Here is a 13,575-nt window from a genome sequence, read left to right on the forward strand (position 1 = left end):
ATTTCTCTTTAACGAGCTTAAGTGGGCCACGGACTGTATGTCCAAATACAAGCTCAAATGGGCTAAAACCAAGAGACTCTTGAATTGACTCTCTAACAGCAAAGAGCAAAAATGAATTCCTTCATCCCACTGCTTCTCTGTGTCAAAACAGTAGGTCCTAATCATGTTTTTCAAAGTTTGATGAAATCGCTCAAGAGCACCCTGACTTTCTGGATGATAGGCGGATGACCTATACTGTTTAATGCCTAGCTGATCCATTACTTGTTGAAAAATTCCAGACATAAAGTTGGAGCCTTGATCGGACTGGACACATTTAGGGAGGCCAAATAAAGTGAAAAATTTGACTAAAGCTCTCACTATAGTCTTTGTCTTTATGTTTCTCAGTGGTATGGCTTCTGGGAACCGAGTTGATGTACACATTATTGTCAGCATGTACTCATTTCCTGATCTTGTTTTTGGTAGGGGCCCAACACAGTCTATTAGCATCCTACTAAATGGTTCTTGAAATGCAGGAATTGGCTGTAAAGGGGCCTTTGGAATGGTCTGATTTGGCTTTCCTACCATTTGACATGTGTGACAAGTTTTACAGAAATGTGCTACATCCTGCCTGAGATTAGGCCAATAAAAGTGACTGAGAATTTTATGATAAGTTTTCCTGACTCCTAAGTGACCAGCCCAGGGGGTTCATGGGCCAGGCGCAATATATCAGCATGGTAGGGCTTTGGAACCACAATTTGATGTTTTATAGCCCAATCGTCATCAACCAAAACATCTGGAGGTCTCCATTTACGCATGAGAATACCAGATTTTGTATAATAGGAAACAGAGCTATCTGAAGTTTTACCTTCATCATCTACCCTGTCAAACAAAGACAAAATATCTGGGTCTTTGTGTTGTTCTGCAATGAGATTTGATCTAGAAAATGTCTGACTTTGGTCAGCAGAAGTTTTACTGGAAGTTTCAAATCCACGAGGGATAACGGAATGATCCGTGTAAACACCTGACTGAGAAAAGTGTCATTTAAGTCAACATCTGTGACATTATTTTTGAGAGTATTTTGATTCTCGGAAGTTTTCTTTGACATGGCTCGAGTAATGGCACATGAAGGAAATAAATCGGGTATCTCTTGTTCAATTGGCTCTGGATCCTGATCTAAACTAGGATTATCAGTCACAAGTGGATTAGTAATGACCTTGTCCCCCGCAAGGTCGTTTCCAAGAAGAAGGTGAATCCCTTCAAAAGGCAAAAAAGGCCTAATACCTAAAGTCACAGGTCCAGAAACAAAGTCCGAAGACAAATAGACATTATGGAGAGGAACAGGAATAAAGTCATTGCAATCTACCCCCTTAATAAGAACTTTAGAACCTGAAAATGACTTTTCAGAAAACGGCAGGGTATCTGCAACAAAAGAGACTGGGAAGCCCCGGTATCTCTTAAAATTTTGACAGGGTAGCGGAAGAGAAATCACTAGAAAGTGATATAAAACCATTATGAATAAATGGTTCGAAAATACCCATAATGCTATCTTGAGAAGAATTGACCTTGACCTCATTAATTGGGGATGAGAGGGGTTTAACCTCAGAAAATGTGTTGCACACATTATAGACTCTAATCGAGTTGATGAAGAAATAAAGCCGGTTGGCTTAGATCCACTTTGACCACTTTGACCTTCACGTTTTCTTTTCAATTTGAAACAATCTGACATTAAATGGCCGTCTTTCTTACAATAATTACAAGAAAGTGTACCGAACTGTTTGTCAGAAGGAGATTGAGACTTGGGATCTGATGATGTGTGAGTGTTACTTAAATTTGTGAACTGTTGTCATTTGATTTCCTACTTTCCTTTGAGAAATTCTTGGATGAAAAGGAGGAGTTAAATTTACCTGCATTGTTTCTGTAGGAAAAGGACTGGGATGGTTTGCTGGGAAATGAAGATTTGTGGGTCAATGAATAATCATCGGCCAAACGTGCAGCAACCTCCAATGTATCTGCCTTTTGTTCATTGATAAACGTCTTGATGTCACTCCGAATGCACCTTTTAAATTCCTCAATCAAAACGAGCTGTCGTAATTTGTCATAATTCTGACTGACCTTTTCAGAAGAACACCAACGATCAAACAGTTGTTCTTTTGTTCAAGCAAATTCAACATAAGTTTGATCCTTCACCTTCTCACAATCCCTAAATTTCTGACGGTAAGCTTCAGGCACCAATTCATAGCCCTTGAGAATTAATTCCTTCACAGAATCATAATTTGAAGCCTGCTCTACTGACAACTGAATGTAAATTTCTCTGGCTTTACCCACCAAAGCACTCTGTAAAAGCATAGACCAGGACTCCTTAGGCCAATTCAGACTCTGAGCAATTTTCTCAAAATGAAGGAAATATTTATCAACATCCTTTTCTTGGAAAGGGGGAACTAACTGAAATGCTTAGTGATGTCAAACTTGTCTGAAGGGAAGAATTTTCCTGACTGTCCAAGCTCTAAACGTTTTATTTCTACCTGCAATCGCTGTTCTTCTAATCGCAATTCTTTTTCTCTCTGTCTTTCTTCCATTTCTAATCTTTCCTGCCTTTCTTTTTCTTTCATTTGCAATTCTTTTTCTTTCATTTGTAATTCTTTTTCTTTCTGTCTTTCTTCCATTGCTAACTTTTCACGTGCCAAATCTGCCTGTATTTCTAACTCTAATTTTCTGAGTTCAAAGGAAGACTCAGGTTCATAATCTTTTAGGGCAGACTCCTCAAAATGGCCTGAATTAACTAAATGTTTTGCAATCTTGAACTGTATTTCTCGCTTGCGCATAGATCTTTTGACATCTACTTTAAGGAAATTTGCCAGTGCTATGAGGTTGTCTTTTCTGAGGGAATTAAATGTGTCCTGATCAAGGTCCTCCATAAATTCGTCTGGCTTGAATTCCGCCATGATTAAATTTCGCTGAGTTCACAGTGTAAAGCAGTTTTGAAAAGGTAGGCAAAATGTTGTCAAACGGCTCAAAATATTCGTATCCCGGACGAGCCCCCAATTTGTTACGTGCAGAGAAAACGAACAAAAGGGTGAACTCAGCAGTTTCCGTTTAAACAAAATTTATTACGAAAATAAAACTAATTGCTAAGTCAGGGATAGAGTACAAGCTTTAAAAGTGTACAGACTACTTATCTCAGCTGGGACGGCAAAGCTCCAGTCTCAGAGTTGTAACAGTCAGTTGGATGAATGAACAGTCCTTGCAGGCTTGAAGCTGCACAAAGTCCACAGTATAAATCCAGCGTTGGCAGTGAAGGTCTTGAAAAGTCTTGAGAATGACTACTGCTGGAGTTTAGTAACACACAAGAGACACGATCCCAAAAGTCTGACTGGAAGCTGTGCACGTCCCTTTTATAAAGGCATATAAGAACAATCTAGAACTTTTATTGACATGCTAAGTACTGTTCTAAAATTATCTCCCTTACACAACTAATCAACTTTCCAGAACATTCCAAACATGACTAATTGAATTCAAGGTTGTGAGGTCATCAAGGGCAGTGACCTTGAGAATGTTCTAGACTAATTGAACTCAGGTCATGATGAGTGTGGGGGAAATGACCTACATAACAATATGCATGTATATACAGAGTGTATTCACTTATCTAGAATCAGTGAACAATTCACAAAGCCAAATGTAACTGAAAATTAATTTCAAGAGGCTTTTGGAAAGACAAGAAGGGTGCACGGAAATGAAAAAGTTACATCCCAAAAGGTTCTTGCTGATACTGTGATATTTTTTTTTCTTCCACATTAGCTTCCCAGTTTTTTTTTTCATAAGTCATCTAAGGCAGAATTTTTTTCCCCTAGTATCTGCTGGGAATTTTGTTTCTCGAAAATCTTCAAGATCCCCCAGGGTATCAAATGGTCCATCCCTTAGAATGTTTATCGGTGACTGACCAGAGGACTGCCATTTACATAGCTCAATAAACAAAGTTATTTCCGCTGTAACAACTAGAATCATAGAAGAATATTCCAGGTAAATAACTAAATTTTGACTTCGGCTTTATTTTAATAGTTTTATGCTAAGCGCTACGATTTCCCGCCGCACGCATTTTACCATGTCATTATGCAAAGCTTCGGAAGGACCGTGATTTTTTACTCAAACGTTAATTAAACTTTTAATACATTATTTAACAAACGAATTGTATCACCTTTTGAAGGTTATCTGCCGTCTTCCGATTGAAAAGTATGGGTTTCGTTATTGACATGATGGATTTACCGCGAGAGGGACCAAAAAAAATTTAGTTTAGTAAACCACGGATGTTTCTCCATGTATCTGGTGTATGGGCAAAGTGTAAACATTGGTTGCATGTTATGTATTTCAGTCTATGTCAAATATTGTAAATGAAAATCAAGAACAGTTTACTGTGTGCTTGTAATATTTGTCAATACTTATACTGCCTTGCAAATTGATTGTCTTAAAGATTATCACAGAGGTAGAAAAGGAAAAGAAACTAATCAAATTGCTGTAACATATTCACTCTCAGTGCCTCTATAGGCCTATACTTAACTATTTTATCATTACATTCAGCTGTTTGTTATATCTTTATCACTCTCCATGGGCCAAGGCACACTTGGGGTCAATGTCATCACTCTGTGCCAGTCTGTGTATGTCAGTCTGTCTGTATATGTATGTCCATGTTTCATACAATTGTTGACTTGTTTTGATAACTATATGGGAGCGAACAGTGATGTTGTCACTATTTTTGTTTTGATCTGGTCTAAAATGGCTGCATGGCGGCCATTTTGTTTCCTATATTTTACGACTGTGCGTTCGTTCACGTTAATTTCTCAGCGATGCCGGGCGCGATTGCATTGAAAGTTGGTACCTATATTAATCCTATCACATATATATGCACGCTAATTTTTGTAATGATTCGATCATAAATGGCTGTGTGACGGCCGTTTTCTTTCCTGTATTTGATATCCATCCACAGGGTCCCCAGGTATGATCCACAGGCATTCCAGGATGAAATTAATATTAATGCTGTGTCCATGCATAGGGGCTCATGAATGCAGATATCTGAGATATTCCTGTGCCAATTCTTTTTAAACTTGGTACAAGGATACTACACTGTGGCATACATATGCAGGTCCATTTATATTGGTGTGGCATGCATAATTAGGTCTAATTTGCATAATTCGAGATTAGAGCGCTGTTTCTGGTACAACTGTACCAAATCTGATGAAACTTTGTGCAGATGGTTTTAGTCCCCACGGACACCATCTGGGGGACTTATAAGTTTGGTCATTTCCGTACGTGGATCCGTGCGTGCGTGTGTGCATACGTGTGTCCATCCGTTCACGTAGATATCTCAGGGATGCTGGAGCGATTTCATTCAAACTTGTTACAAGGATTACTTCATATGTCATACAGATGCATGTCGATTTGTTTTGTGATACGATCCAATATGGCTGCCGTGTGGCCATTTTATTACGATTTTTTCATGTATATAGCCATTACTCAGGCATGTTTCAACCGATTTTATTCAAAGTTGGTACAAGGACATTGACCAATGACATAGATATGCACACCAATTTGTTTTGTGATACAATCCAATATGGCCGCCTGGCGGCCATTTTGTTTTGATTTTTTTTCATGTACAGAGCCATAACTCAGGCATATCTCAACTGATTGTATTCAAACTTGTTACAAGGACATTGACCTATGTCTTACATATGCACGTCAATTTGTTTGTGATACGATCCAATATGGCCGCTAGGCAGCCATTTTATTACGATTTTTTCATGTACAGAGCTATAACTCAGACATGTTTCAACAGATTTTATTCAAAGTTGGTACAAGGACATTGACCAATGTCATAGCTATGCACATCAATTTGTTTTGTGATACGATCCAATATGGCCACTGTGCGACCATTTTGTTACAATTTTTTCATGTACAGAGCCATAACTCAGACATATCTCAACCGATATATTGAAAGTTGGTACAAGGACATTGACCTATGTCATACATATGCACATTGATTTGTTTTGTGATCCAATAAGGCCGCCATGTGGCCATTTTATTATGATTTTTTCATGTCCTGAACTACAGCTCAGACATGTATCAAGCGAATTTATTCAGAAATATTTTTATCACTGACCTTATGAAGAAGACTCTATCCTCTCTGAGGACCTGCAATCAAAGTACCCATTAACAAGTGGGGACTGTGTCATCAACGATGACTTGTTCACCAAGTTTTTACATTTGTTGCCCAGTAGCATTTTAATAACCCTGACTTCGTTTGAACAAATACTATTTTACAGTTGAGCATGTACATGTATCTACCACAAATACAGGTAAAATGTGCAGCAATTCTCAATCTTTTGCAATTACACCAGGGACTTCAAGAATATCATATTTAGCATTTTTGAAAAAATAAAAACTTCTTTTAAACACAACATATTGATAGCTCTATGCTAATTTGTTTGTAAAACAGTGTGTCAGCTGCACTGCAAACTTCTGTCTTCCAATTCGCTCATATTTACTTATACAAATTTCATCAATATTTTGATATATGGTAATCATATGATCCTTAGAACTTAAAATCCAAATTTGATACCTGGTATCTGACATGTGACTCTCAAAAACAAGACTTTTGACAAAAATTTCGGTAAAAAATTCAAAAATACATATATATGAATTTTATGCTTCTCAATCAAACTATTGCATACATTGTTCCTCCTATCATACGGACCAAATAATAAAGTAATCACTCTCTTATCAACATAAATTGCAGATAATGAAAAACTCACGTTTTTTTCTTATTCTTTTATCAACACCTACAAGATTCCATCGGATTATAGATAACCATCTAAGCATTCCAAAGTTGGCCACATTTAATATGGAAATTATTCAGTTATGAGCTCCACAAACTTGGTCTACAGAAAGACTGGTGAATGCATGGACATACGGACAGACTGACATACACAGACTGGCTGTGATGACACTGGCTTCTCAGTGTGCTTTGGCCCATGAAGAGTGATAAATATATACCTAACAGCTTGATGTATAAAATAGTTATATATATAGGCACTCAGGGTGAATATTATACATCAATTTGATTAGTTTCTTGTCCTCTTTCTACTTAGTATGTGATAATGTTTAAGACAATCAACCTGCAAGACAGCTATGTTTTGGCAAATCACAGACTAGCAGTACTCACTGTGTTTCCGGAATGAGTCATAGCGATAGGACCCTTCACGATAGCATGACGTCAACGGATCTTGACAGACGGAAGTCTTGACAGACGGAAGAAGTTGACACCAGCATACTGGTTTTCAACTCTAATACCTTCTCTGTCTATAAATAGACACGAGAAGGTAAAAAATTGCTACAGTCTGTTTTGGGTGTATTTAACCAAACTCAACAACAGTTAGGAAGAGAGACAGTGAGCAGAAGAGCAGCAGAGGGCTGGTTATCACAACACAGACCACGCCATTCAATTCAACCACACAAGTCTAACTATTGTAACACCTGCAAAGAGGTCAGCAAAGAAATCTTAACAAAATCAACAACAGTACAAAGAATGAGGGAATCTGGAGATGCAGAAGACAGTGAGCTGAAAAGAGTGAAACTAGTTGTGGAAAGTCTAAAGAAACATTTGGCAGAACACAAAAAAGAAGCATCAGCAGCACAGCACTTCTACAAGAAATCATGTCAGCATGCCTTTGATCACCAAAGAAAATCCAAGAATGTACAGAGACAATGGGAACGCATGAAGAAGAAATTCAGCTTTTAGAGATGAAGACAGACTATATTGCTTGCTATAGAGTGTGATATTTCACCAGCCATTACTGATCAGCATGGATCATCATCTGCTGCAATTGGGAAGCAACACATGAAGTCATTGAAAAAGTCTCGTAGACATTAATCTGGACTCTTATTAGAAAAACAGAAAAATATACGTAGATCCGTAAAATATGTACCAGCTTCAAAATTTAAAAATTATACTGTTTTTTTACCAGACAAATATTTACGCTTTATTGTTTGGACTTTACAAGTGTGTGTCCAAGAGCAAAAAGTTAAGTTGGTGTTTTCATATTTATGCTAGTGTAATATGTACCTTCTTTGGTTCATAGTGCTTGTATGGACAATATCACAAGGTAAATAAGATTGCAGGTGAATGTTTTGTGACTTTTCATTTTTCAAAATCTTAAGTAATTGTGCAGGTATTGTTTTCCATCCTAGTGACATTTTCAGCAACTAAGCAAATTTCCCTACATGTTAATTATTATTTATTAGCCAACAAATCCAAATATAGGTAATACTTTCTGTAATGTATCTTTCCGCAAAAAATAACCCAGTGAACCACCAATTTTCGTAAGAATTTTGAAGGGCAAAGGGCATTGAAAAAGTGTCAGACTTTGTACAATTTTGTACAGCTAATCAAAATTACATGATGCTATGGTGATGTAATAAGTATGGTGTTTATCTCTCATATATTTTAGATTCATCATCATTTGTTCTATTGGTCTTACAAACACTTGAGCAAAACTTGAATGCTGGTCTGCAAAATCAGTACTTCACTTCACAAAGTATCATTTCAACATCTGTGGTAAGAAAATATACTTTGCTCCAGATTTAAGAAAAGGTTTGTTAAGGGACTGGAGACTGTATGCAGTGCAAGATTGATGTAAATGAATATTCACCATTGAATGACTCATTATCATCAGATTTTAATATTTCAAAAATGCTCATTAATATCATTTGCATAATTAAATACTAATCTCCCCACATCTTGCATTAGTTGGGAGACTGATATGAGATTTTTACTTATTATGTGTACTCCAAAGTGATATTTTTGTAATAATTTATTAAATGAATACTGACAAAGCGACAAAGCTACAACTCACTTTTGTCTGTGTTTCAAAGTTGTCTTAAAAGACAAAGATGAAATCTCTCGATGTTACAGGAGCAGTTAATTAAATTTGTGCATTTTGATAGTCTTTTTATTTTAAATATTGTGTCAAGAGTATTTTAAATATATTTGCATAAAATGAATCAATGTGCATCCAATTTAGTTTTCATTTTGTGAATGCTAAAGTGATGGTATTTCTCAATAGGAATTTCCTGTATTTGCAGGGCAGCCTGATAGGCACTATATGCGTATGTAAGTTTTGTAAACACTTTTCTCCAATTTCCAGCTTGAATTCAATTGTGAAATTTCGCAAGGATAAAATTCACATGTCCCCCTCAAAAAAAATTCATAAAACTGAAAAAGTGATTTTCAACCTAATATCTGATTTCTACATACACACATACACACACACACACCACCACCACACACACACACATACATACACACTCACACATACATACATACATACATACACACACATACATACATACACACACACACACATATACTAAATACATACATACATACATACATACATACATACATACATACATACATACATACATACATACATACATACATACATACATACATACATACATACATACATACATACATACATACATACATATATACATACATACAAGCAAATAATAATTACTGGTAACAATGTATGATGAATGAATTTCTGTTGTAATTCAAGAACGCTGTATCTCCAGGATCTATGAATCACGTGATATAAGTATCAAGAGATATCAGGTCACAGGATTTGATCACAATGGTACCGTCTTCCAGGAAGAGAGCTAGACTTCCTCGTTGAGATTACTTCTTTCGTTTTTACTGTATTAGATTTGACATTTGTATGCCAACGTTATACATATGCATGTTTTCCATCATGCCATTTTCTCTTATTTATTTGTTTGTTTGTTTGTTTATTTATTTATTTTTTAGAAGTCGAAGCATATGATTAAACCTAAAGATGCATTAAAATGGTGTGGATAGGAAGAAAAACGTTCCAAGTACACAATTGTGTAGGTAGTATTGTCATTTTGATTGTAAAATTGTACCATGATCTCTCAAAATCGACCGCGATTTTCAGCTTTTACAGAAATCGTAACAAAATGATTGCAGAAATGACATATCGGGTACCGTCCTCAAAGTGTGATGACCGAGAAATACAAAGAAAAAGCTACACTCAATGTGACGTCAACATATCCAATTCGATTAACTTTGTTCCCTAAGGGTTGTTTAATTGAACACAAGCATGTCTCTTGATTTTAAACATTTGAAAAATTGGTAGATACATACATACATACATACATACATACATACATACATACATACATACATACATACATACATACATACACACACAAAGATATACATATATACCTACCTACCTACATACATACATACATACATACATACATACATACATACATACATACATACATACATACCGCATACATACGTACATACACACATATCGCATACATACATACATACATACATACATCATACATACATACATACATACATACATACATACATACATACAAGCAAATAATAATTACTGGTAGACAATGTATGTTGAATGAATTTCTGTTATAATTCAAGGACGCTGTATCTCCAGGATCTTTGAATCACGTGATATAAGTATCAAGAGATATCAGGTAACAGGATTTGATCACAATGGCACTGCCTTCCAGGAAGAGAGCTAGACTTCCTCATTGAGATTACCTCTTAAATTTTTACTGTATTAGATTTGAACATTGTACGCCTACATTATACATGTGTACCACCATGTCATTTTTAGCTCACGTGTGTAAACACGTGGGCTAATGTCAAGTCAGATTTGGTACACAGGTACCATATGCTACTTGCAAGAACTGATTAGATTTTGGTTAGTGTGGCTTGCATATTAATGAAGTTATGCAATATCGTTTTTTTCCGTACAATGGTTTGCCTATGGAGACGGTAATGACAGTGTAGACATATATCAAGAAATACTGCACAAAATTTCTTGAAACTTTTCACAGATGACAATCTAAGAACATTATGATGATACTGTGAGTGTCATGTCAATTATCTTCTCATTTGCATATTTAATGAACTTTTGTTATTAGTGAGATAACTCTGAAATTCCGGCACCAAACTTGATGATACTTGCAACAAATATTGATCTGATATATATCTAATTATACTTAGAAGCATTAGGCAGTATCAAGTTAACAAATAGCTCATTTGCATATTTTATGAAGGTTTGTAATTAGTCATATAACTCCGATATAACTTCACCAAATGTGATGAAATCTGCTGCAAATACTGACGCGACTGATATCTATCTGTAGTGCAAAGCATTTAGTAGTGTGACATTAATTAAGGGTTCATTTGCATATTTAACGGACTTTGTAATTAGGTATGTAACTCTAAAATTACGGCACCCAAGTCAGTGACATTGGGTACAGATATTGTTTTGATAAATATCTAATTGTACTGAGAAGCATTTGGCAGTGTCAAGTTAACAAATAGGTCATTTGCATACTTTATGAAGTTTTGTAATTAGTCATATGACTCAAAAATAACTGCACCAAATGCAATGAAATCTGCTGCAGATACTGATCCGATAGATATCTAATTGTGGTGTAAAGCATTTAGTTGTGTGAAGTTAATTAAGGGTTCATTTGCATATTTAATGAACTTTGTAATTAGTGATATTACTCCAAAATTACAGTGTTAAATTTGATGAAACTTGCTACAGATGTTGATCTGATAAATATCCAATTGTACTGAGAAGCATTGAGCAGTGTCAAGTTAATAATTAGCTCATTTGCATATTTCATGAAGTCTTATAATTAGTCATATAACTCCGAAATAGCTGCATCAAATGTGATGAAAACTGCTGCACATACTGATACGACAGATATCTAACTGTGTTGTAAAGCATTTAGTAGTGTAAAGTTAATTAAGGGTTCATTTGCATATTTAATAAACTTTGTAATTAGGTATATAACTCTGAAATTTCGGCACCAAAATTTTGTGAAATGTGCTGCAGATATTGATTTGATAAATATTTAATTGTGCTATGAATCATTGAACAGTGTCAAGTTAATTTAGGGATTATTTGCACATTTTAATGAACTTTGTAATTAGTGACATTACTCTAAAATTACAGCATTAAATTAAATAAAACGTGCTACAAATGTTGATCTGATGGATATCTAATTGTCCCATAAAGCATTGAGCAGTGTCAAATTAATTAACAGCTCATTGCATATTAAATAAACTTTTGTAATTAGTGATTAAACTCTGAGAGTACTGTGCGAAGTTGAAAAATCCTGCTACATATAGTGATAACATATATCTCATTGTTCTGTGAAGCGTACTACTATTAATGAACCTGTTGTAAAACACGTGAGCATATTCAGTTCATATCTGGTTTCTTATTTATTTATTTGTTTGTTTGTTTAGTTATTTAATTTTGAGAAGTCATAGCTTATTATTAAACCTAAAGATGCAATAAAATTGTGTGGATAGGAAGAAAAATGTTGCAAGTACGCAATTGTGAAGGTAATATCGTCATTTTTAGTGGAAAATTGTACCACAATCTCTCAAAATCTACCGCAATTTTCAGCTTTTACAGAGATCATGACCAAATGATTGCAGAAATGACCTATCGGTTACTGTCCTCAAAGTGTGTTGACCGAGAAATACAAAGACAAAGCTGCACTCAATGTGACATCTACATCCAAGTCCATTAAATTATCTTTCGTCGAAAGCAAAAGTGAGTTTAATACACTTCCCTACTTCCTTAAAGAATAAAATTACTGAGAACATCCTATGTTAAATTTCAATATTAATTCGGCTATTCTCCATATTAATTCGTGTTATTGATAGCCAATAGGGGCCTGGGTGGTACGTGTAAAAGACCCTATATCAGAAACCCGTTAGTTGCCAAGAAGGATTTGCTTCCGAACTGACCATCTTGGTTGCGTATTAAACCGCTGACTGTCTCGCCGTCGTCCAACATGATACAAACAGAATATTAATGAAGCTGGTTTTCTTCTTCTCGGCATTCGCCCTGACGGTCAGGTCAGTACAAACGTTGTTAAAAGCAGTCGTCTTCATTCTCCGTTTAGCCTCTAGTATTTTATAATTCCCTTTTCGTGAACATTTTCGAGCGAGTTTACTTTTCCTTTGTATTCCCCTTCCCACGATCGCGTTAAGCTTATTTATTTTCTTATTTACTGTCTCGAAACGGCCCAAGTAACCGCTCTTTCACAAACCCTCTCTAAGCCACCCTCATTCCTGCAGTTCCAACTTTCTCATTGTATAGCCTCCCTATCTGCGTACTAGTACCTTTCCCCCCCCTCTCTCTCTCTCTCTCTCTCTCTCTCTCTCTCTCGTCCCTGAAAACAGACAGAAAACATCAATGTAATCTTTCTCACTTCTACAGGGCTGATGGAACTTTGCACTACCAATGCGGTGCAGCGTTGATACCCCGCTCTCAGATAATCAGCTGTGACGGTGACAACATCTATGTGTCCTCACCGAACAACATGAGCTTGGTCTTTCGGGTGCGTATGCAAACAAGTGTATTGTAATTGTTAGTAGACCTTTACCATTATCCGATTTTAAATGGGTTATAATATATAATGACAAATTGATGACGTCATGCATATGGCGTTCTT

At 35.9% G+C, this 13,575-nt stretch overlaps 1 protein-coding gene across 1 annotated transcript in view; it reads left to right on the forward strand.

Moving 5' to 3' along the window:
• LOC139136994 (uncharacterized) overlaps nt 1-13,575 on the forward strand; it is a 41,829-nt gene that overhangs the window by 20,816 nt on the left and 7,438 nt on the right. Inside the window, exons 6-8 of the mRNA XM_070704874.1 lie at nt 12,519-12,668; nt 12,782-12,976; nt 13,341-13,461. Of these exons, the coding sequence (XP_070560975.1) occupies nt 12,933-12,976; nt 13,341-13,461 (165 nt within the window). The 5' untranslated portion in view covers nt 12,519-12,668; nt 12,782-12,932. The remainder of the gene's footprint in view (nt 1-12,518; nt 12,669-12,781; nt 12,977-13,340; nt 13,462-13,575) is intronic.

This window comes from Ptychodera flava, chromosome 7, assembly GCF_041260155.1.
Source record: "Ptychodera flava strain L36383 chromosome 7, AS_Pfla_20210202, whole genome shotgun sequence".
NCBI classification, from domain to species: Eukaryota; Metazoa; Hemichordata; class Enteropneusta; family Ptychoderidae; genus Ptychodera; species Ptychodera flava.